The following is a 20772-nucleotide window of genomic DNA, read 5'->3' as shown; positions in this document are numbered from 1 at the left end:
AATCTAATTCAGAAATGGGCAAAGGATCTGAACAGACATTTTTCCAAAGAAGATATATGAATGGCCAACAGGTACATGAGAAGGGCTCAACATCACTAATCATAAGGGAAATGCAAATCAAAACCACAATGAGATATCACCTCACACCTATTAGAAAGGCTATAATCAAAAAGACAAGGGAAAACAAATACGGGTGAGGATGTGGGGAAAAGGGAAATTTTGTGCACTGTTGGTGGGATTGTAAATTGGTACAGCCATCATGGAAAACAGTATGGAGGTTCCTCAAAAAATTAAAAATAGAAGTACCACATGATCCAGCAATTCCACTCCTGGGAATATATCTGAAGGAAACGGAAACACTATGTCGAAGAGATAACTGCATCCCCATGTTCATAGCAGCATTATTTACAATAGCCAAGACATGGGAACAACCTAAATGTCCATCAGCGGATAAATGGATAAAGAAGTTGTGGAAAACATACAATGGAATATCATTCAGTCATGAAAGAGAAGGAAATCCTGCCATTTGCAACAACATGGATGGATCTTGAGGGAATTATGCTAAGTGAAATAAGTCAGACAGAGAAAAGACAAATACTGTATGATCTCACTTATATGTGGAATCTAAAAAACAAAACAAAAAAGTACTCACAGAAAAAGAGATCAGATTTGTGGTCAGCAGAGGTCAGGGAGTGGGGTGGAAGAATTAGATGAAGGTGGTCAACTGTTCAAATTTCTACTTATAAGGTAAATGAGCACTAGGGATGTAATGTACAACATGATAGCTGTAATTAACACTGCTGTATGGTATATTTCAAAGTTGTTAAGAGAGTAGATCCTAACTAAGAGTTCTCATCACAAAGGAAAAAACTTTTTTTTGGTACCTCTATGAGTTGATGCATGTTAACTAAACTTATTGTGGTAATTGTTTCACAATATATGTGAGACAAATCATCCTGTACACCTCAAGCTTATACAGTGCTGTAGGTCAATTATATCTTAATAAAACTGGGGGGAAAAAAAAGAAACCCCACAGTTAACCATACTTCAGCCTCAGCCTTTTTAAAATACTAATCCTAGGGCAAGCCAATAGGTGTATCTAGAAAAGAAGTTCCATAGTCAAATAAGTTTGTGAAATATTGGATTAAACAAAGATAACAATTTCTCAGGGCTTTTATCATGTTAATGAACTTTGTGAATCTCTAGGAGCCAGCATATGGTATGTGAGTGTTCCCAAATTTATTTGAAAATGGAATTCTTTTATAATAGTGCATTGTGAGAACCTAGCATTTCATGGAACACACTTTGGGAAACACTGCTCTAATTTAACACTAATACTTGAAGAACGTATATGAGTTTTTCGCATCTCCTAATAGCAGCACATAATATGCATTACTCCTCTCCTTCTTCCAAGGTCCAGAGGATTTCAACAGTGATTACAGGAGAAATATGCATTTCATATCCTTTATGAATCCTTTAGCCCAGATACATGGGTTGTAGATTTTTAGTAAATATTCAAAGGAAAGCCCTCTACTAATTTATGGAAAATGAGAGAATTTTTGTATCATTTCCAACCTTATCTTCTTACCCAGAGTGGCACAGATTGTCTTTCAAGGCACTGGGTAATTAAAAGAGAAGTTATATGTTGAAATCACTGTCATATTATAGTAACAAGGAGAAAGTTGTTTATTTGTACACAAAGCAGTCTGTCTTACCCTCTATTTGAAATATGTTAGAAGACAAAAGTTATTTGTGGGGAGAGCCTAAACAGCTAAGACTTTCACTATCTGGAGCTTTCAGGAAACATGCTGTTCTGGATAGCTGAGTTTTCTTTATTGCTAGAGTTTAACCTATATTCTCATGAGTTTTCAAAATTCTACCTTTTGGGTAGATCTTTTCTAAAATGTGTATCATGCCACCTTGTCATCTTAACTAGGGTACACTCCACATAACTGAGTCTTTCCTTCAAGGCTTTCACTCTGCTCTGATATAGGAAGATCTCTAGGGTCTATAGTGGTGTGTCACGCTGTTTGACCCATCACAAAATCTTCTCCAAATCTTCCCTGGCATTACTTTTGTCTTTTATATCACTCTGGCCAGCAACTATTACTTCTCATTCTTGTTCCCACACCAGACTCTTGCAGCCCCCATTTCGCTCTTCATTCTTGCCTCCCCGTTTCATAGAATTTACTTCATATTAATTTACTAATTTTCCGTAGCAGACCACCACCCTTCTTAGAATCCTTTTTAATTTTATTTTTATTTTTTTAATTTTTGGTCACGCCATGCGGCTCGCTGGATCTTAATTCCCCGACCAGGGATTGAACCCAGGCCCACGGCAGTGAAAGTGCCGAGTCCTAACCACTGGACTGCCAGGGAATTCCCTTAGAATCCTTTTTAAAACAAAAAGAGTCTAGGGTTCTGTTGTTATAAATTATGCTGAAAATCTCTTCATGTTTATTGACTATTTGGCTTTCTTTTTCTATATCATTTGCTCATTCTTCTATTGGGTTGTCTGTCTTTTTCTTTTTGATTAGGAAGGGTTTCTATATATTCCAGATACTAATCCTTTTTGGTTATGTGCATTGCAAGTATCTTCTCCTAGCATTGTCATTTTGCTGGTGACATCTTTTGTCCCTTAGAAGCATTTCCATTTTCATGTAATTAAATGTATTATTCTCTGCCTCTATGGTCCCACCAGAATCGAAGTTCTCTGGGATGAAGAATTGTCTATCTTATCCTCTTCTTGTTCTCAGTGCCTAGATCAGTGCCTGGCATCTAGTAGATTCTCAGTAAATATTTGTTAAATGAATAAATAAGTAAATTAATGGATAATAAAAAGAGTCTAGGGTTTTATGAGATAAATTCACAGACATTAGCTGTGTAGAGACTTTTGGGCTTATTTTAATTTTTACTTTTAAAAAATGTGTTCTTAGATAGGTGAGTTAGGCAGACAGCTGAGTTATTAAAATAAATTTAGTTTATTTAACCTAGAATCCTAATTCAGTTGCCCCATGACCCCTGACATTTTAATTAATAAGGTACAACACCTTTCATTCAAAAAATCTCAAAGGATTTCACCACGTGAACTTTGACCACACCCTGCGGTACAAAGATAAATTCTAACAACAGTTGTAGTGTAGTTCTTCAGCCATTCAGAAGCAGATACACAGAGCAGTCAGATGAGTTTCCTGAGTTCACACAGTGAAACCTCTGGGGAGTAAGAAACATCTGATTTTTTCTCAGTCTCCCTATTCACTACATAACATTTCCTCTTCAGGTGCAAAGTAAAATTAAATAGTGAAGGTTATTTCTGTACTAAAGATAACTCCAGTTAGTGAACATGATGGTTAATTTTATTTTATTTTATTTTTATTTTTAATTTATTTTTTTAACATCTTTTCTTTTAAATTTTTATTTATTTTATTTTTTGCTGTGTTGGGTCTTTGTTGCTGCGTGCGGGCTTTTCTCTGGTTGCGGTGAGCAGGGGCTACTCTTCATTGTGGTGTGCGGGCTTCTCATTGTGGTGGCTTCTCTTGTTGCAGAGCATGGGCTCTTAAGCGCGCGGGCTTCAGTAGTTGTGGCACGCGTGCTCAGTAGTTGTGGAGCACGGGCTTAGTTGCTCCTCGGAATGTGGGATCCTCCCGGACCAGGGCTCGAACCCGTGTCCCGTGCATTGGCAGGCGGATTCTTAACCTCTGTGCCACCAGGGAAGCCCTATTTTTTTAACATCTTTATTGGAGTATAATTGCTTTACAATGGTGTGTTAGTTTCTGCTGTATAACAAAGTGAATCAGCTATACAGAAACATATATTCCCATATCTCCTCCCTCTTGCGTCTCCCTCCCAGATGGTTAATTTTAGATGTCAACTTGACTGGGTCACGAGGTGCCCAAATTATTTGGTCTAACGTTATTCTGGGTGTCTCTGGATGAGATTAACATTTGAACCAGTAGACTGAGCAAAGCAGATTGCCCTCCCTAATGTGGGTGGGCCCCGTCCAATCAGTTGAAGGCCTGAATAGAGCAAAAAGCCCAACCCTCCTCCCAGTAAGGGAGAATTCCTTCTACCTGACTGCTTTCAAATTGGAACATCAGCTTTTTCCTGCCTTCAAACTCGAACTGAAACATTGGCTCTTTCTGAGTCTTGAGCCTGCTGACCTTCAGACTAGAACTATACCATGAGCTCTCCTGGGTCTCCAACTTGCCCACTCGCCCTGCAGATCTTGTGACTTGTCAGCCTTCATAATTGCATGAGGTGTGAGCCAATTCTTTATAATAAGTGTCTCTCTCTCTCTCTCTCTCTCTATATATATATATATATATATATACATACATACACACACACACACACAAACACACACATACATATTTCTCCTATTGACTCTGTTTCTCTGGAGAACCCTGACTAATGTAGTGGACATACTCTAATGTCAACTAATTAAAGGAAAAAATACTCCCAAAGACGTATCACTTCTCCAGCAGGAAAATCCCCTTTTGAAAGGCTTGGCTACGCAGAATTCATAAAGGATTGTGGATTTCTATTGACTAGAGAGAAATTAAATTTCAGTGTTGAAAAAATTCCAGTGCTGAGATAGTAAATTTCTGGAAGATAGGTGCTTTGCCAGTTTTGTTTTATAGTTCTAGTACACTGAACAGCACGGCAGAAATTTTTAATGTAATGACATTATTTGATGGTGATGTAAGAATGATGATACCAAATAAGCCTTTGGAAACTACTGTTGGCATGATGATGCAAACAAGGTAATATCTAGGGCGATCAGGAGTGATAGAATGTATTGATGTAAGTCCACCCTAAGTTGAGATGCTTTCTTCTTGCTGATACTACAAAGAGTTGGGCTTCTACATTCAGCACTGACTGTGGGTCCAGCTTTTTATCTCTGCTCTGCGCTTCTACCCTACTCTCCTCTTCTACCCTCTCCAGATCCTTTCCAGCATCAGAGCTAAAAAAAAACCTCTTCTACCTCTCAACTCCATCTCACCCTTGACGGGTCCTGTTTTCTTCCATCCAGTAAAGGAAGGAGGGTGGAGCTGTGCCTTCATTGGCAGCCAAACATCTTGGGTGCTTGCTTCAGGCTCCACCTCCCACACCAACCACCACCCAGTGTGGACTACACAGCTCTTACCCAGAAGTTGTTTTTCCATCCTAGGAGCTGACCTCATTGTTCCTGGGTCGGGAGCCATCTACAAGGCGACACTTACCAATTGGGGAGTCTAGAGCAGTTTTGCGTTTGTGGCACTGGAGGAGTCATCTTGTCCCATTGTCTTTTGTCATAAAGATGGCATTAACAACCTCCTTTCGTCTTCTCTGAGCACGAACATGGCTGAAAACACGGAAGGGCGACTTGTATGTCACACATGGATATAGTCTGTGAATTCACTAGTTCAGGAGCCTTGCTGTCATTTATGAAAACTGCCAGAGTTGTATGGCTCTGCTTCCTGTTCTTACAGACCAGCAGGACATTCTGGCTCAGTTGAGCCCCTGTCATGGGCTGCCACACAAACGTTGTCTGGTGCTGTCATTTCCTGGCAGTGAACAATATTCCCCATTGCCTCAGGATGCTCTCACAGTGTCCTTCTCGTGGCGGTTGAACCAGTCTTCAAAAAGCAAATGTATAGCTAGAGTCAATCTTTTGGAGAAGATGGGCAGAAACAAGGCCAGTGTGGTTTATTGGAAAGAACACCAAATACAGTTCTAAGAGCACAGCTACACTCTTTTGATAGTAGAGGAACTAGGCCCCCACCCACTCACCACTTGGTGTCACAACCCTACATGTGTCTTCCTGTCCCTTCCCTACCTAACACCGTGAGGTGGGAAACGTGTTAGCGGTTGTCTCTATTTTATCATAACCACTGACCAGCCTGGCCACACAACACCGTCTACTGGACACCACCACACACTCTCAGCCATCCAGCCAGTCAGCTGTGTTTCTAGATTTTTTTCCACTGATGTGCATTGTTTTCTTGGCCACAGCCCTAACTTTAGGTACATCAATTTCCTCATTATTTAAATGTATTCAGTAATGATAACCCAGGTTGAATCTGCATCCTTAGGAGAGAAAGCGTTCTATTAGTGCAAGCTATGTCTCTTCAGATGTATACTGGGAATAATTAGACTTACTACCTTAGTAATTCATCAAATATCCAGCTAATATTGATTTAATGTCTACTTCGTGTGTGTCATAGTGCTAAGTGCTTATTGTGAAGATTTAACAACAGATTATATACTGCTCAGGAGATTTTTGTCTTTGAAAAGTTAATAATAGTTATTTCATATATTATATGACAAATGCCTTTTCAATACTTGGGATTTTTTTTTTAACAATAGGAATTTAAATGCAACAAAGGGATAAAGAGTGAACAATTTCATTCAGACTTCAGGTTTTGGAAGGACTAGATATGTTAGTTAGTAATAAACAATGTGGACTTCCCTTATTAGAAAGATACATACTTAGTGAGACATTTACTGACTCCAGGGTCACCATGTCACACTCTTTGCAAAACACTGGTCTCTAGCACCGCATCTTTGTTATTTTGTGTAATTTTTCTTTATTTCCTGGCACCCCCATGGAGGCACTTTCTCATTTTTCCTCCTGTGTAAGTGAAATAAAGGCAACAGAGTCTATAACTTCAGAGGGCTTGAAATTTTATTGTTGCTCATACCGCCACAGTTAAAATGATTTCTGAATTTTTTGTTGCTTTCCCTTCAGCAGAGTTTCATTTGCCAAGTACCTGAGCGGCAGAGAATTCGATTCTGTGGGCGGATATATTTGTGTTTAACAGGCAAAGATATCTCCTAAGAACCCTCCTATCTTCACACTCGTCGCCTTTATATTTTTCAGGATTTTAGGAATACCATAATCTCAGCATATTAAATATGAAGGGGCTCCTTCGGATTCCCAGAGCCTTAAAGTTAGGCTATGCAAATGTGTGCGAGTGTGTTTCCATGGTGCGGAATGAAAGTTATGGCAGGGTTTTTCGAAGCAGCATTTCTATAAGCGTCACTCCTGCCACTGCCTTTCACAAGGGCCCACTTGCTGTGAAATATTTTGAAAACAGAGCTGAAGTGAAGCTAACGCAGAGCGCAAACAGGCGGAAGTACGAATAAACTGAGCGTGGCTGGCAGAAACCGAGAGGTTGGCAGTTTCCGCAAAGGAAGAGAATGCTTGGTAAACCGGGAGGAAAAAACCGCCCAGGGCTGTTGTTTACAAACCTCCCGACCTCCGTTTCCCTTGCCCCTAGGGTTGGGGGAGCTCCCCAGAGCCGAGGAAGCAGCCCCCCAAAACCGCTTCCGGGACTGAAGCTTCCCTCCTCACGCCCCCAGGGAGCAGCGCCTTCTCAGCCCACGATTCCCTGCGACCCAAAAATAACTACACAGACTCGAGGAAAAGGGCCAAAGCCTGCGGCACAGAGAGGTGCTTAGTTACCAACTTATCGCTTACAGCCAGAACGCTCGAAACCTAACCCCTCGCTAGCCTTTTATAGAGAGTCCCTCGAGCCCCGCCCTAGCAACTTCTCCTAGCAACGCCTCGCCCGGGTGCTCCGCGGTCTTATCGGCCTCTGCCAGGCTCTTCCTGTTCCCCTCCCCCAGGCAGCAGGCTCGGCCGTCCAAAGTCACGTGACTATCCCCAGGGGAGGAACGGGACGAGCGGAAGATGTGAGGGGCGGGGCGCTGGAGGGCGAGCTCACCGTCATCAAGATACGCCGAGCTGGTTGTGGCGCTTAGCGCTGTCTGGGAGTCTTGAGATCCGGCGACTGGGTGAAATGGCGGAGGCCGCGGCCCTGGTGTGGCTTCGGAGCCCCAGCTTCGGATGCAAGGCGGTGTGGTGTGCCTCCGCCCCGCGCTCCGTACGCGATTTTATCCACCTACACTGCCAAGATCAGGTGAGGTTTGTGGTTCCTGGAAGGAATGGGAAAGCAGGACAGGGGCAGGATTACGTGCGGTGAGGGTCTGTCGGGGCCACGTCTATTCTTTGGGGTTCTCAGTTTTTGAGGCTGAGGGTTAGGGTTTTAAGGTGCTTCAAACTGATGCTGAGGCCTGCCTTTGCTTTTGTTTTGTGGTGGTTTTGTCTCACAGAAGGGAGAAAAACCCCTCCGCTCACGGGCGTTTAGTCCGGCGCTCAGTCTGGACTAACAGAATACACTTTGGTATTCATCCGTAAATGAGGCAGTTGGACCAGATGATTTTTAAGGCTCATTTCCTTACGTTCACTCTGTGCTTATATGACGTGCATTTTTTGTCCACTGATAACACAGCCCTCTTAGCTCCAACCTAGAGAAGTATGTCATATCCAAACCCAGGCCAAAGGATGGTTGGGAAGGAAATGGATTTGTCTGGTCACTGGTCGGGGCCAAGCACTCACATAGGTCATGTCGAGGGCATGATTCTTAGGGCCTGTCATGTAGATGTTTTCACTAATCATTATGATGCTCTGATTTGCCCAGGCATACTTTTGAAAACCTATCATTGACTTCTAAAGTTACATGTGTGGTTTACTTAATTATCAAGTAAGCAAGCTTTTACCAACTATAAGATATTAAACCTATTCAGTTATTTAAAGAATATGCTGGTCTCGCTGAATCTAATTTTAATTTTGACATTTGATCTCCTCTAAACCAAATCTTTACTTGGATTGGTTCCATGAAGAAGCAATGTCTGTTTGCAAATAATGTGGTTTTTCAGTTTCCCCATTTTTCTTCCTAGACTTCAGTCCAGTTTAAAAACTGTCAGAAATGTTTTTACCATCTGAGTGGGGAATGTTTTCCAAAATAGTTGGATTTTAATATCTCTGAAAATAACTTTTATCTGATGACCAGTTTTCAAACTTACTGACAGTTGATCCAAAGTGAGACCAGAAAAAAATAAGATCTTAATTATGAGGAGTCTTGGAAAAAATAATTTAAAATAAGCAAGAAATATAAACGAATGGATTCATTCATATACTTAAGACACATGGCCATAACAAATATGAACAAAAACACAAAACTTATAAAAGGGCATTTGATGAGATACTGGAACGAATAAAAATAGCTCAAGTTCATGCTTATGCCTTTTAAAACAGAACTATTCTGACACACGATAAAGTTAGTGTTAGCTCTCCCTGAGAAAGTAAAAATCAGCCTGGCTCTTCATCAGGCTGGGATAACACACAGATAAAGCTAGCTGCAAAGTTAATAGGAAACAGTGTTTCTCCCAAGGACATGGTACAGTGATGAAATGTCACAATGACTTCCTTGAAAGTCTGCTTCTTTTTTAGTCTTTGTGGAACCTTACCTCAAAAATCATAGACTATAAGAATAAACTGCTGTTGGAAGTTATATCAGTAAGAAGCATCCCATTCTTTCCTTGAGAATCTAAGTCACTTTGATGTAGAGAAGCACTCTTGATTTCCCAGGTGCAGAGCTTCAGATTAGGGGTTTCTGGACACAACATTCCACATTTATCTTAACTTTGTAGTTTCCAAGGAAACAGGAGCCTGGATCTCCTTCACAGTCTAGACCTGATGTTGACCCATATACACACAGCCCTGCTTTATTGTGAGCCTCTCAAAACATTGTTTCATTTAAATTTTACCTAAATTCCATCCGCCCCAAATCCTATAACTATATCTTTTTATTTGTTGGTGAGACACCTCATGATTCCTCTGGTGTGCAGTCCCTCTCTTGTTGTAGTGAGTCAAGAAATTTGAGTTGTTGAACTATATGTTGTCTCTGGTGACCTTCGGCTGATTGGCTACTTTGTGCTTGAAATGCTTTATAATGGTTAAAAACAGTTAAATTGATTCTAAATTTTCTTTGTTATTTTTTTCTACTAGTGATTATTAACTGACAAGAATCTTTAACAAGTAGAAAATGCAATTTTGTTAATCAGTTGTCTCGTTAAATAAGCAGTTCTGTTTGGAAATGAAGTATGATGCATGATGTATAATCTTTCAGCCTTCATGTTAAAGTCTTTTAAAGTTATTTAGGATTTTAGAAATACCATACCCATTGGATATATAAGATATTAAAAGAAACTAAAGTAGCTTTTAATTTATAAACAGTAAACATATAGGAGGTATACTACATGTCTCATTTAATTTTTACAGCTCTTTAAAGTGGACAGTATTTTATAGGCAAGAATAGTCCTTCATGTTAATCGCATCATTGCATATAGCCTGAGCTCCCTTGCTCCTCTCTCCTGGTATCATATTTGCCTGGGAAAACTCCAGTCAATTTAAATCCAACTCTCCACCTATTTTACCTGGCATCTGGGCAGTGACTGTGGTAGGGGAACTAATCACGCAAACCAGTCTCACTACAAATTCACAAACACCAACCTTAGTGGTGCTTGGCATTTCTACTGTATTTCTCTAATCCAGAGCATGCTTCCACTGGGTTGCAGGACTACTGAGAATATTGATCTAAGTGGTCCTTGGGCAGCTGGACAGAACCCAGGATCTCAACACATCTTTAGTAGCTTTGCTCATTTTCCCTAGAGTGTCATCCAAATATTATTTGTGTATACCATGGTGTGAAAAGGGTTGAGAGGCACTGCTCAGTTCATCACTCTTTCACTCTCCTAGATTACTTTTTCACATCTTCTCTCTTTAAATCTCCAAGACTTCTTCCATCCCAAGGACCATACTTTGTACTCAAGCGGTAAGGAGAGAATTTCTGCATCGTCACACCAGTGCCTCTGGTAGGTACCCGCTGTATATTCAGCCTTCTTGTCTGTTACTGTGGATGAACGTTCATTATTTTACAAATAATTTGCAATTATCTTCTACTTTGTACAGTAACCCCTCCCCCTCACCTACTGAAAGACTTATTTTGGCATTAGTTCTTTCTCCCCTGTATTTTCCAGTGTTTTCCCTTTTTACAGCATCATTCCTACCAGTGCGCAAATGTGAGCCCACATCCCTTCTAGCTATCACCTTATTTTCTCTGATTTTCTTTAAAAAAAATATTCTTGAACATAAAACTTTTCTCCTTTAGAACCCACTCTAGTTAGGCTTTTTTGTTCCCATCACTCCAATAGAACAGCTCTTTGTCTTACTGGTCAGTATCTTCTATGTTGCCATATCCAGTGATCAGTTTGCAGTTTTCATCTTGCTTTGTCTGTCAGTGCCAGTTTGCACAATTGACCATTCCCCGCCGGAGTACACTTTTCTCACTTGTCCAGATATCACTCTCAGTTCTCTTCCACCTCACTGGCCTCTCCTTTCCAGTCTCTTTTGCAGCTTCCTCCTCATCACCCTGAACTCTAATCTTGGAGGGGCCCCTCCCTCATCCCAGTGATTTCATCCATACTCATGGCTTTAACTACCATCAGTACGCTGACAACTTTCAAATGTAAATGCCCAGTGCAGACTTCTTCCCCAAACTCCAGCCTTGTATAGCCACCAGTCTACTCGGCATCTCCATCTGGCTGTGCAGTAAACATCTCAAAGTAAAATATCTGAGATGAGACTAATTTTCTCCCTCAAACTTCCTTTTCCCTCTTAATGAATGACAACTCCATTTTCCCAGTTATCAAACCAGATTTTTGGAATCATCTCTAATTCCTCTATTGATCTCACTCCCTTCACCCAGAGCATTAGCAAATCCTGTTGCCTTTACCTTCAGAGTATCCTCAGAATCTCACATTTCTCATCATCTCTGCCACTACTGCCCTGGTACAAATAGCCTTCATTTCTCACCTGGATTATCACAATAGCTTCTCAATGATCTCTCTGCTTCTGTAGTCTTACTTTCGATTTAACAGCTAGAGTGATACTTTAAGAGCATGACTCAGATCTCACTTTGTTCAAAACTCTACAATAGTTTTATTCAGAGTAACATCCAGAGTCCTTACAATGGTTTTGAAGGCCTCATCACTCCCCTTTTGTGTACTTCATTCTAGCCTCATTGGCTGTGGTGTTGTTCCTTGAATGCTCTAAGTTCATTCCTGTTGCGTTTTCTCTTGTCTCTGTCTGGAATGCTGTTCCCCCAGATAGCCACATGGCTCATTCTCTCACTTTCTTTAATTCTCTGCTCAAATGTCACTTGATCAGAGAGGCTCTCCTTGACTATGTATATTAAATAGATTACCACCACACCCATCCGCATATCTTATCCCCTTTACCCTGCATATCACTACTTGACATAATATATAATTTGTTCATTATTTGTCTTCCCCCACTAGAATGTAAGCTTCATGAGGCAGGATCTGTATTCACTGTAGTATTCATGGTAGTATTCCAACACTTGAAAAGTACCTGGCAAATAGTAGGTACTTAATATTTGCTGAATGAATGAATGGGTCCCATTGAAATAGCTGTATGATGTGGTTCAGAATGAATGTTCATAGTTTCCACTTCAGGAAGATGCCGGCAATGCATTTTTCCTTTCCATTCCTATTTAGATCTCTCTTTTCTTCATGTTGCAGATTTAATTGTCAACCTCCTAAGTTCCATATAACTTTGGAGAATACTCCTCTCTTGTCTCATTTTATGGCATTAGAAACTTGTTTAGAAAGACTTAACAGTTTTTATATTTTCTTTCCATCATTTGATCTGAGAATTTTTTTGAAATACATAGAGTGGGTTTGGGGGAGTGTACTTGGGCTTCTGCAGTGATTGGCTGGAACTCAGGGGGATGCTGGCAGAAGAGATGAGGCACCAGCTGCCAGCTGGTCCTAAAGCTGTTAAAGCTTATATAGGTAGTATATTAAAAATCATACTTTTGTCTCCTCCTCTCCCCTCTTCTTATCCCTATCTACACTTTTCAAGATGTCACTTTTAAACTTGGGGCCACTCAGTGTTCAACTTGATACTACCTGTTTTAAAAAGTCAGAGGAAATGGGACCTTCAGAGTTACTAGATCTGAGCCCTGAATAGTCTTCTACCTTGACCCCTATTTCCTATTAGAGAAGGAGAAAGAGCAGGTTTTTTGTTTCTGTTTTTGTTTTTTTTAAATTTATTTATTTATTTGGCTGTGCCTGTCTTAGTTGTGGCACGTGGGATCTTCATTGCCGCATGCGGGCTCTTGCAGCATTCGGGATCTTTTTTTAAAGTTGCATCATGCAGTATCTTTAGTTATGGCATGCGAACTCTTAGTTGTGGCGTGGGGTATCTAGTTCCCTGACCAGGGATCGAACTCGGGCCCCCTGCACTGGGAGTGTGGAGTCTTAGCCACTGGACCACCAGGGAAGTCCCGAGAGCAGTTTTAATTTTCACCCAAAATGCAGAAAGTTCTTCTGTATATCATGATTAAGTATTAGGAAGAAATCGTACCTAGAATACATCATATAAAATGAGTTTTTTCTTTTAGTGGTTTCCATTTTTGCAGTTCAACAAATATTAATTGAACACATACTATCTCCTTGTAACTGGAGTAATAAAAAGATAAGCTAGGTCCCTTCCTGCAAGAAACTTGTATTGTCTCATAAACAGCATTGAAAGAACCCCAAACTTGTCTCTAGGATGTTCCAGTGGACTGCTACTTTGTGAAATGCAATGGATCACTCGTTAACACCAGTGACACAGTGCAGCATGGAGCTGTTTATAGTTTGGAACCCAGACTTCGTGGTGGAAAAGGAGGTAGGACATGAATGTTGATAGCTTAGTTGTAACACATCTGCGTTCTGTAGCCATATGTATTAAATTAACAAACTCCTTGGTGTCTGTAATGTACCATACTCGATTTGCCTTGTGAAATCCTTTGTTTGCTTATCTAATTTTGCATATTTTCTCTTTTATTCTTTTTGAGGTAGATACCGTATGATAAAATTCCCACCTTCTCCAGCTGGATCGCTCTTAGACACCCTAGGCTCTCAAACTCTAGGGAGGATTAGATGAAGAGAGGTGATTGTTATTCTGTCCAGTTTGCAGATGAGTGTCAAAACAATCAAATCTCCTTGTGTTTTTCTCAAGATTTTTGCCTAGTTATTGTAGTTCCAAGGGAGGTCTAAAGTCACTTTATGAAATACAACGGTTTACAGATTGAGGTAGATTAAGGTCCTGGTTGTAGTAACTCATCTTAGAAGAGAAAAAAGAAACTAAAAGAGCAAAAACTGAATATGAACAGTTCTTGGTGTTTCTCCTGATGCACTAACGTAATCCTTAGGCTTTCTCAAAATCTGTGGTGATTCAGTTTGGTTTTCAAAGAGCTAACATTTCAGATTATAATCATCCTGCTGTTTGAAATTGTGTCAATAAGAATGAAGCTTGTCGTATCAGCCAGTGACAGCTTAAAATTGCCTCCTTGCAAAATCTCACCATATAATTTTTAAAATTCTTAATCGTGGAATCTTGGGATTTCTGGCACTGGGTAAAGCCCTCTAAAATAGCCCAGGGGTGCAGGTATTGATACAATATTGCAGAAGTATAAGAGGAAGTGTAAAAAGCATGAGATTGAATCAGATTTATCAGTACTCTTACCTTTGCTACCTGGGTTAGAATCTTGATGTACATTTCCTTTAAAACTGAAAAGAAAGTAGAGATCACCTGTAGTCTTGTGATATAATACTATTTTCACAAATTTGGCTTTTGTCCATCCTTGATCACTTTTTTAACCTGCTTTCTCCAAACATATTTGCTCAGGTTTTGGCTCTATGCTCCGAGCACTTGGTGCTCAGATTGAGAAGACAACCAATCGAGAAGCTTGCCGGGATCTCAGTGGAAGGAGACTGCGAGATGTCAATCACGAAAAAGCGTAAGATGCCCACCTGTTTTTATTTTTTTTTAAGAAATATACTTTTCTATCATTAGTGATTGTACACATGCCATGCATATCAGAAATGTAAACTTGAAATACTTATGCTCTAATTTGTTGTTATCAGATTTAACTTTTTCTGTAATTTAATAATTATCTTTGGGTTTTAGTCAAGTCCATAACAGTATGCTAGTAGTAAGCATGGCACACCTTTCTGAGGGAATATCACAGTATGAACAAGAGTCCATTAATTTGTCTGGGTGGGGTGTTTTATATATAAAAATACATGTGCATAATATAGCCATTCAGTTACATCTCTGCTCTCCCATCCCCAGAATGGCTGAATGGGTAAAACAACAAGCCGAGCGAGAAGCTGAAAAGGAGCAAAAGCGCCTGGAACGATTGCAGCGGAAGCTTGCAGAACCCAGGCACTGCTTCACCAGCCCCGACTACCAGCAGCAGTGCCATGAGATGGCCGAGCGTCTGGAGGATTCCGTCCTCCGAGGTGAGAATGAGGATTCCTTAGTGCCATCAGCAGGCGTCCCTGAAGCCAGCTGTTCCACACAGAGGGCAGTTATTAAGCCTTTTTGGGTTACAGACTTCTGAGAAACTGATGAAGCTGTGGAATTTCTCCCCTCAGTAATGAATACAGTATATCTTACAACCCAGGGAAAAAACCCATATACTCACACAACATTTGACATACTTGACCCCTGAACTCTGTGGGCTCATGGGCCCCAGGTAAGAATACTTTTTGTGCTTCATGGGAATAAGCTAAGTCTTCAGGAGGTGCCTAGACCCCAACATTTTGCTTCCAGTTTTAGGTCCCTTTTTTAAAAAACGGTTTTTAATGAGAATGATTTTCATTAACGTTTATGTTTTTAGCATCCAAAGCATTATGCTAGGGCTATTGTGCATTCAATTGAATAAGGAGCCTTTTCTATCAAAAGGGTTATGGCATAACAGGGGAAAGAAAGTTGTATGCAAATAACAAGCACAAGGGGATGAATCGTTAGGTTTGAGGAGAGATAGGTATGAATCTGTCAGCCTCAAAATTACAAATTGGACATGGTGCTTTAAAAATCCGGTTCAAGAGCCAGAATGCTTATCTTAAATCTGTATAAATTTGAGATTAGTCTCATTTTAACTGGATTAAATTTTGGTATGTTAAGAAATTTAAATCTAGAGCTTTAGATTGCAGCTGTTTTGCAATCCAGATTATTTATAAATTCTTTAATTGAACTTAGTCCTGATAGTAGAAACTGAGTTGTTAAAATGTCTGGTTAGGTATGCAGGCTGCCTCCAGCAAGACGGTATCGGCAGGAATCCGTGAGAGTCGGAAACGGCCTAACAAATCAAAAACAGACAGAGCAGCCAGTGCAGAGAAAAAGAAATGCTTTTGGTAAGTATGTTCATTTTCATTTCAAATAGATCTTTGAGGACTGAAGAAAAAAAAATTTTTTTTCCTTCTGTTTATCCCTCTGGAATATCTTGTTCTGAAACTTACCTACTCTATTTTTTTCTTATCTACCTGGAATAGACATACTATTAAGTAAAGTCTGATGGAAGCTCAGAAATTTTCCAGAGTGCTTCAGTTCAGGTTTCAGTGATTCTCACATTGGATACATTAGTAATGGTTTCTGCCATAAGTGCCATTCATAGAATCTAAAGGATAATTTTTTTCCTTACAGTAGAAAATCACATATTTATACTTGAATTACTGTTAGGTGTTGAAAGAGTTAACTTTCAAAAATTCCAGGTGGAAGCCATGGCTTTACTTTCCAGGTTGTTCTGTTTCCTCTGTGGTTTTTCGTAGTCGTCACTGAGGTCTTTGGTCACTTTGCCAGACCTCTCTTCACCACTTCTGCACTTGCAGGTGAAAAGCACAACAATACTTTTTCTTACCCATTCTTCTTACAGTTCTCCCACCCTTCCCAGTTGGTCCTCTGGTTACCAGCTCAGTTCCCTTGGGCCGAGTTCTAGAATATGATAAGTGCAAATGGATCTTGGTTTCCTTGTTGGCCTCCCCTTTGGGGATAGAAAGATAATTATTAACTAAACACCATGTAACTCTGTGAGTCCAGCATAGAATTTTTTGTGTTCTTTCTGAAATGTGAATTAAATGTTCCTGAGAGAAAAGATAGTAGTATTTCCTGTGGGTTTCTCTTTCTTAAGCCAGGTTTATTGTGGTATAATTTATATATGGTAAAATTCACCCTTTTTGAACAGTTCTAAAAGTTTTGAAAATTTTATAATATACAGTCATGTAACCATCACCAAAATCAAGCTATGGAATATTTTCATCACCCTAAGAAGTGCCCACGTGTCCCTTTGCAGTTAATTTTCTTCCTCCACCGCCATTCCTGGCAACCCCTGATCACTGGTGTGATGTTTGTTCATATGGTTTTGTCTTTTCCAGAATGTCATTATGTCTGCTGCTTTCACTTACAATAATGCTTTTGAGATCCATAGATGGTATTACATGTATCAGTAGTTCGTTCCTTTCTATTGCCAAGTATTGTTGCCTGGTATGGCTGTACCACAATTTGTTTATCATCCATTCTCTAGTTGTTAGACGTTTGGGTAGTTTCCAGTTTTGGGCAATTGTGAATAAAACAGGATTTTCTTTCTTTTTTTTTTGGCCGTGCCATGTGGCATGTGGGATCTTAGTTCCTCAACCAAGGATCGAACCTGTGCCCCCTGCAGTGGAAACTCGGAGCCCTAACCACTGGACCGCCAGGGAATTCCCAGGATTTTCTTTTAACTGTTTATTATTTTATCTAATTTCCAACAGTTAAAATTCATACAGTATTGGGGGGGGAAAGTTTTAAGCAAAACCAGTTTGTTTTAAGAGAATCACAGCTTTTAAAAAGAGATCCTGTTGGATCTTTGGCATGTTGCTTCCAGTCTCACTGAAGTTTTTTTTCCTTTTATACCTCTGGAATATCTTGTTCTGAAACTCACCTACTCTCCATCTCAAGCTAGCCGATACCTTTATTCAGAGTCTGTTTCCTGGACAAACTGCAACTCTTTTTTTTTTTTTTTAAGTAGAAGCTGTAAATGGTGTTAAACCTTTTTGTTGCTTCTAATAGGTTGGGCATGGAAGGACTAGAGACTGCAGAAGGGTCTGGCTCTGAGAGCTCCGATAATGACAGTGCAGAAGCACCTAGTACTTCAGGAATGAGCTTTCACGTTCCCCAAAATGGCAGTGATGGTGTTCAGATGGCAGCCGAATTTCCTAGTAGCTCTCAGCAGACAAGAGTATTGAGTGCAGACTCTAGATCACGAGAAAAACTACAGTCCCCTGTGACGGACTCTGGGAATGGTATTTCAGAAGACTTGTATGCTGAGCTGGGAGAGGCATCTACCCAGGAGTACATGGAAGGGAAGATGGCTATAGAAACAGAGAAAACCCAGGAGAAAAATGAGGCAGAGAGTAAAGAACCCTTAGAAAAGGAAGCAGCTGGAGTTGGACTGAATAAGGAGCAGGAGACCAAAGAAATGACTGATGGGGAAAGAGCTGCCAAGGGAGCACCTGGAGAAGATAGGGAAAACATACCTGTTGCCAAGCTGGAGGAAAGCCAGTCAGGAAACACAGTAAGTAAATTTGGGGGGTTGATGTCTAAAGCCAAATCAGTTTAATCTCTGTAGTAAGTCATTAAAATGAAAAGATGTGCTATTTCCCATCAGCTGCTTAGTGGAAAGGCTTGTTTAATAATCAGAAGTACAGATGATGGTGAAGCTTGCCATGTCCCCCCAAAAAATCCTTAGTTTTTGTTTTTTTTAAAGCTCTGGAATTGGTATTATTTTGCCACTAGGTGGTGTCCTTGGTTCCATATTTCATCAGTTCTAAGATGCACGTTTTTCACGTTTTAATACCTCTGAATTTGGATATATATCACGTTATAGTTTAATTGGTATTGTTATTCTTTCTTAATAACACATGCACTAATAAGGCATATTATGATAGATGACATTTTTAGCTTGATAAAATGTGCTTATTTTCCTATCACTAAATTTCTAGTTACTTAGTTTTTCTTTCTCATGTGAGTTACTGTTTGAACACAGTTGTCAGTTGGATGTGAAGATCTTTCCTGTAGAAGAGGAGCGGCTCCTTTTTAATTTATCATTAAATCTTAAGCCCCACACTCAACCTTTTAAAAATTTATTTTCATTGTGCATGCTTTTCCTTAAATAGTTATTTGCCGCCTTTAGTGGACTTAACTTCCAGCAAAAATCTTTAATGTTTACTCTTCAGTCTAATGATTTGCTTTTTAGGATAGATGAAACCTGAACTACTTGGCTTCTTTGGTAAACACAAAGCTTATCATTATTTATTTAACCAGCACCTTCCCTACTTGTGCTGGTTAAACAAGCGAAAATGCACATATTGCCCTTTCTAGGGAAGATAGTGAAATTTTTTATGCTAAGGGCTTTAAATTGACCCTTACACCATCTCTGGAGTTATAAGCATGTAGCTTTTATGTTACTCATGTATGCTAGGAGTTTATCCTAACCAAAGTCTTGGAAAAATGAAGAAAGGGAAATAGAATAAAACCTGATTTGACTTTCAGTCTTTGAGCTTTTAACTGTGGAAATTTTGTACTTGATGTAGTTGTAGCTGTTGTATTCATAATAATCATGTACAACCATGTGTGATTCTCCAAAGACACATAAGTGGTGGTTTAGGATTTGGCCATATATAAAGAAGCCAAGATTCACTCCAGATATCTTAACAAAATGGACCTTTTTTTTAAAAAAAATAAAGATCACCTAGAAAGATAGTTTGTCCCTAGAACTCTTCAATATTTTTAAAAAACAACTTACTGTGAGAGAAAATTACTGACCTTTGAATATGTTTTTTTAAAAAAAACCCTAGGTGGTGAATGTTTTCATTCTTTGCAGAGCACCCGTCATTAGAAGTATTTAATTTAAAAAAAAAAGTATTTAATTTTGTCTTAAAGTCTATAAAGGTACTTGGTGGATAGAACAGTTGCAAGTCTTTTGAACAGCATTTAAATTTGTCAAGTTATATAAGTGAGAACTTTGATAATCACAGTTATTTGATTAAAATGGAAAGCTTAGGATTATGGGGTTAGTAGATTCACAGGCATAGGAATCTCATTAAAATGAGGCTTTATAGGGTGCTTTTCTCTGGTCATAGTATGGGAGTAGGTGAGGTACATTTTGCTGTTTGAATTTTTACTGGAAAAATAAAAAAAAAAGTAATATTAAGAATCTGTTCAAGAATTCTGTAACTTGTTACTCTTCTGAATACTTGTTTCTAAGTATATAGATAAAAAATTAATATTTATTAATTATATGTATTGACAATGTATAGAGAATAACATGATTATTAAAATTCAGTAGTAAGATATGGCATAGTAAATGAAAATTTCTTGAAAAACAGAAGGTCGATGACAATTGAAGAAAGTTTTGTTCAGAGGAATGGACGTATTTAAAATTTTTCTTTCTTTTTCTTCTTCTCAGGATATCGGTCAGGAAACTGTAGATTTACTGGCATTCAGCTCTGTTGCAGAAGTGGAGTTGCTGGGTTTGGAGAAGCTCAAGTGTGAACTCACGGCCCGGGGACTGAAGTGCGGGGGCACCCTCCAGGAGCGGGCGGCGAGGCTCTTCTCTGTCAGAGGACTGGCAAAGGAGCGGATAGATCCAGCTTTATTTGCCAAGCCTTCGAAAGGGAAGAAGAAGTGAATTTCATCGGAGCTGATTTCCTGTTTCTTTATAGGCTAGCGCTTACAACCTGTATAATGTTGACTCTTGGACATTATTCTTGTTGCTATTAAAGGTGACTTTTTAATAACCAAATTCTAACTATCCTCTTTTTCATTATTAGATTTATAGAATTAATTTGTGAAACCCTCTGGGCCTGAAGTTTTTTTTGTGGGAAGGTTTCTTATAACTTATTTCTTTAATAAATACAGGGCTATTCAGAGTTTGGGTTTCATCTTGTGTCGTTTAGGTAAATTATAATTTCAAAGAATTTATCCATTTGACCCCAGTTGTCAGATTTGTGGACATAAAGTTATTCATAATAGTCCTTTCTATCCTTTTAACA

At 39.5% G+C, this 20772-nt stretch overlaps 1 protein-coding gene across 1 annotated transcript; it reads left to right on the top strand.

The window, feature by feature from the left end:
• Positions 1–7624: 7624 nt before the first annotated feature.
• SDE2 (SDE2 telomere maintenance homolog) lies at positions 7625–20522 on the top strand. Its single transcript, XM_061185365.1, has 7 exons — positions 7625–7904; positions 13465–13582; positions 14585–14696; positions 15032–15201; positions 15984–16098; positions 17789–18293; positions 20187–20522. Exons 1-7 carry the CDS (start codon positions 7785–7787, stop codon positions 20406–20408), a joined length of 1362 nt encoding a protein of 453 aa, XP_061041348.1. The 5' UTR covers positions 7625–7784; the 3' UTR covers positions 20409–20522.
• Positions 20523–20772: the final 250 nt, after the last annotated feature.

This window comes from Eubalaena glacialis, chromosome 3, assembly GCF_028564815.1.
Source record: "Eubalaena glacialis isolate mEubGla1 chromosome 3, mEubGla1.1.hap2.+ XY, whole genome shotgun sequence".
NCBI lineage: Eukaryota > Metazoa > Chordata > Mammalia > Artiodactyla > Balaenidae > Eubalaena > Eubalaena glacialis.
Note: the sequence above shows the minus strand (reverse complement) of the source record. Positions and strands in the feature narration are given on the sequence as shown.